This window comes from Octopus bimaculoides, chromosome 12, assembly GCF_001194135.2.
Source record: "Octopus bimaculoides isolate UCB-OBI-ISO-001 chromosome 12, ASM119413v2, whole genome shotgun sequence".
Lineage (NCBI taxonomy): Eukaryota > Metazoa > Mollusca > Cephalopoda > Octopoda > Octopodidae > Octopus > Octopus bimaculoides.
Genome location: NC_068992.1, coordinates 63,349,741 through 63,352,642, shown reverse-complemented (window position 1 = coordinate 63,352,642; position 2,902 = coordinate 63,349,741). Strand labels below are relative to the sequence as shown.

Below are 2,902 nucleotides of genomic sequence, written 5' to 3'. Positions count from 1 at the left end.
CACACACACACACACGCACACACACATGTATACGACGGGCTTCTTTCAGTTTCCGTCTACCAAATCCACTCACAAGGCTTTGGTCGGCCCGAGGCTATAGTAGAAGACACTTGATCAAGGTGCCACGCAGTGGGACTGAACCCGGAACCATATTTGTATTTTTATTTGCATTTATATTTTTTACCTTTTGTGTTCTTTTAATATATGTATTCTTTTATGTTAAAGGCCATGGTAATATTTATATAGGATCAAATGTATGGGAGCATGGTGTTATATAAAGTCACTGACTCGAATTTGATGTTTGTAATATAACCAATGCTGATATATATATATATATATATATATACATATATATATGTGTGATCTCAGAAAACTATCTTCTGTAGCTATGAGTAGCTGATTTCTTGTTTTCTTGTACTTTTATTCATTCCATTATTCATTCATACGTCTTCATTTCTCTTCCATTTCTCATCCATAAATTCCTTCTTCATTCATTTTCGTTTTCTTTCTCCTTTTTCTCTCTCTTGCCTTTTCCACATTTGCTTTCTTGTTTCCTTCCCAAATACTGCGCTTTTGCTCTCTTCAAGAAACTACCCTGATTATCTCCCTTGCACTTATGGAGAAAATCTGAAACCTCTTCCCCTCTCACCCGCCTCCTTTAGCAATATTCTCGGCTGCAGATTTTTTTATTTTTTTTATTTGAACTCGTATATTTTCGCACTACTTTTCCTGCTATTACTCTCCACACCCAAAAGCAACATCATTATGTTCTTCTATAATAATAATAATATTAATGATTATAATATTAATAATTATCCTTTCTTCTAAAGGCACAAGTCCTGAAATTAGGGGGGAAGGGGACTAGTTGAACACATTGACTCCAGTGTTTTACTGGTACTTAGTTTATTAACTCTGAAAGGATAGATGGCAAGGTCGGCCTTGTTGGAATTTGAACTCAGAATGTAGTGACAGGTGAAATATGGCTAAGCATCTTGCCTGGCATGCTAACGATTCTGCCAGCTCGTTTCCTTTATAATAATAATCCTTTCTACTAAAGTCACAAGGCCTGAAATTCGGCAGGAGGAGACCAGTTGATTGTATCAACCCCATTGTTTCACTGGTACGTAATTTATTGACCCTGAAAGGATGAAAAGCAAAGTTGACTTTGGTAGAATTTGAACTCAAAACGTCAAGACAGACGAAGTACTGCTAAGCAGTTTCTCTGGCGTGCTAACAATTCTGCCAGCTCACCACCTTTATAATAATGATAATAATAATAATAATAATAATCCTTTCTACTATAAGCACAAGGTGTGATATTTTTGGGGGAAGAAGTCAAGACAAGGATATGGTGACACACATACACATATTCGCATGTGCACGCACACACACACACACACACACACACTTGTATTTAAATTGTATTCTATATTTTCAGGCGATATTCATCAGCTGTATTCTATGAAGTTAAAACCAGGCCATATTGCTGCTTTCTCTGAGGATTGCACAGGTGTTTCAAAGAGACTTACTTTGCTAAAGGTTTGTTGCCATTTAATATCAACTTTTGTGAACAAATTTGGGCCATTGAAATTTATTACTTTAGGGATTAGTCAGAGAATGAAGGTGCATCCCCCTCCCTCTCGCTCCTGTATACAGGGCCTCCAGGTTGGGAAGAACAAGAAATGTTCTAATGGATCTACCTGTATGCATGTATTAACACATTCCACATCTGTTATCATAACACTTGCATATTGTGAATGTTTTATCCTGTTTGTTCATGTTGAATTTTGCCTTTCTTAATAGTTTCTTTAGGTTATGTGGTTGCCTTTTGCTTAAGTGTTTGATTAATTATTAATGTTTTTTTAATTTTTCACTTTGTTTCTTGATTGGCAAATTTGTTTTGATGATGTTAAAAATGTTTTGGTGATACAATGTGTTACTAGGAATGGTATTGTGTTCCGTTGATGGGTTCATCTTTCTTGTGTTACCTTAAGTTGTTCCACAGGTATCTCTTTTGCTTGTTATATGCTATTTTTTACAAGTAGGAGAGGGTATTTTTGCTTGAGCAGAAATCCTTTGAGTTTTGTAAGTCATATTGTTCCTGTAGTACAAATTTTCTTGGCTAGACAGTATGGGATGTTGCGTTTTGTGTGTCGGGTGGCATGATTTGAAGTTTAGGAACTGGTGTGTATCTGTGCTTTTGTAATAAATATCAGTTGTGATTGTGGTGTTGCTTTTAATTACCATAAGAAATGGTAATTGTGTGTTGCTCATTTCTCTTGTGAATTTGAGACTAGGGTGCAAATTATTGAGGAGGGTGCCAAATTCTTCCAGATTTTGTTGGGAATTGGTCCAAATTTGGGAACAGTCATTGAGATATCTTTTCCACGTGTCCTCTGTATATCTTCTACAGGTCAAGCTGTAGTTTTCTTCAATTCTTTGATGTAGGTGGCTTGAGTTTTGGCATCACTGCACCCATTGCTTTTCATATGAACAAAAAAAGGACGTTTATACTTGTGAACAGTTAACAATCCTTTTCAGGGCTATTGTGAGAATAACACGGCCCTTTTCAGGGCCACTTTACATTCAATTGTTGCACCCCCTGAGATGCTCTTGTAGCTTCTCCAGGGCTTTTCACCCTGTTGTTACTACTTTATTTATGGTCTATGGGAAAATCACTTCTTCCTCAATGTCAATGTTTGCTACATAATGCAAAAAATATTCAAAGAGATATACAACGAAAAAAATGGTAGAACCTATTAAGACCATTGCCGAGTATTTAATACCTGAACAACGCCGGGTACTCCTAGTAATATAATAAAGATGCTGATGATGATAATGAAGGAAGTATTTCTTTGATCCTGGGTGAGTAATAGAGGTGAGAGGTATGTCTGATAGTAAC

At 36.4% G+C, this 2,902-nt stretch overlaps 1 protein-coding gene across 2 annotated transcripts in view; it reads left to right on the top strand.

Moving 5' to 3' along the window:
• The window catches only part of LOC106883501 (glycosyltransferase 8 domain-containing protein 1), a 21,928-nt gene that overhangs the window by 12,171 nt on the left and 6,855 nt on the right, over positions 1-2,902 (top strand). For both annotated transcript variants that reach the window (XM_014934530.2, XM_014934531.2), the window contains exon 6: positions 1,439-1,539. In XM_014934530.2, coding sequence (XP_014790016.1) covers positions 1,439-1,539 — 101 coding nt within the window. The remainder of the gene's footprint in view (positions 1-1,438; positions 1,540-2,902) is intronic.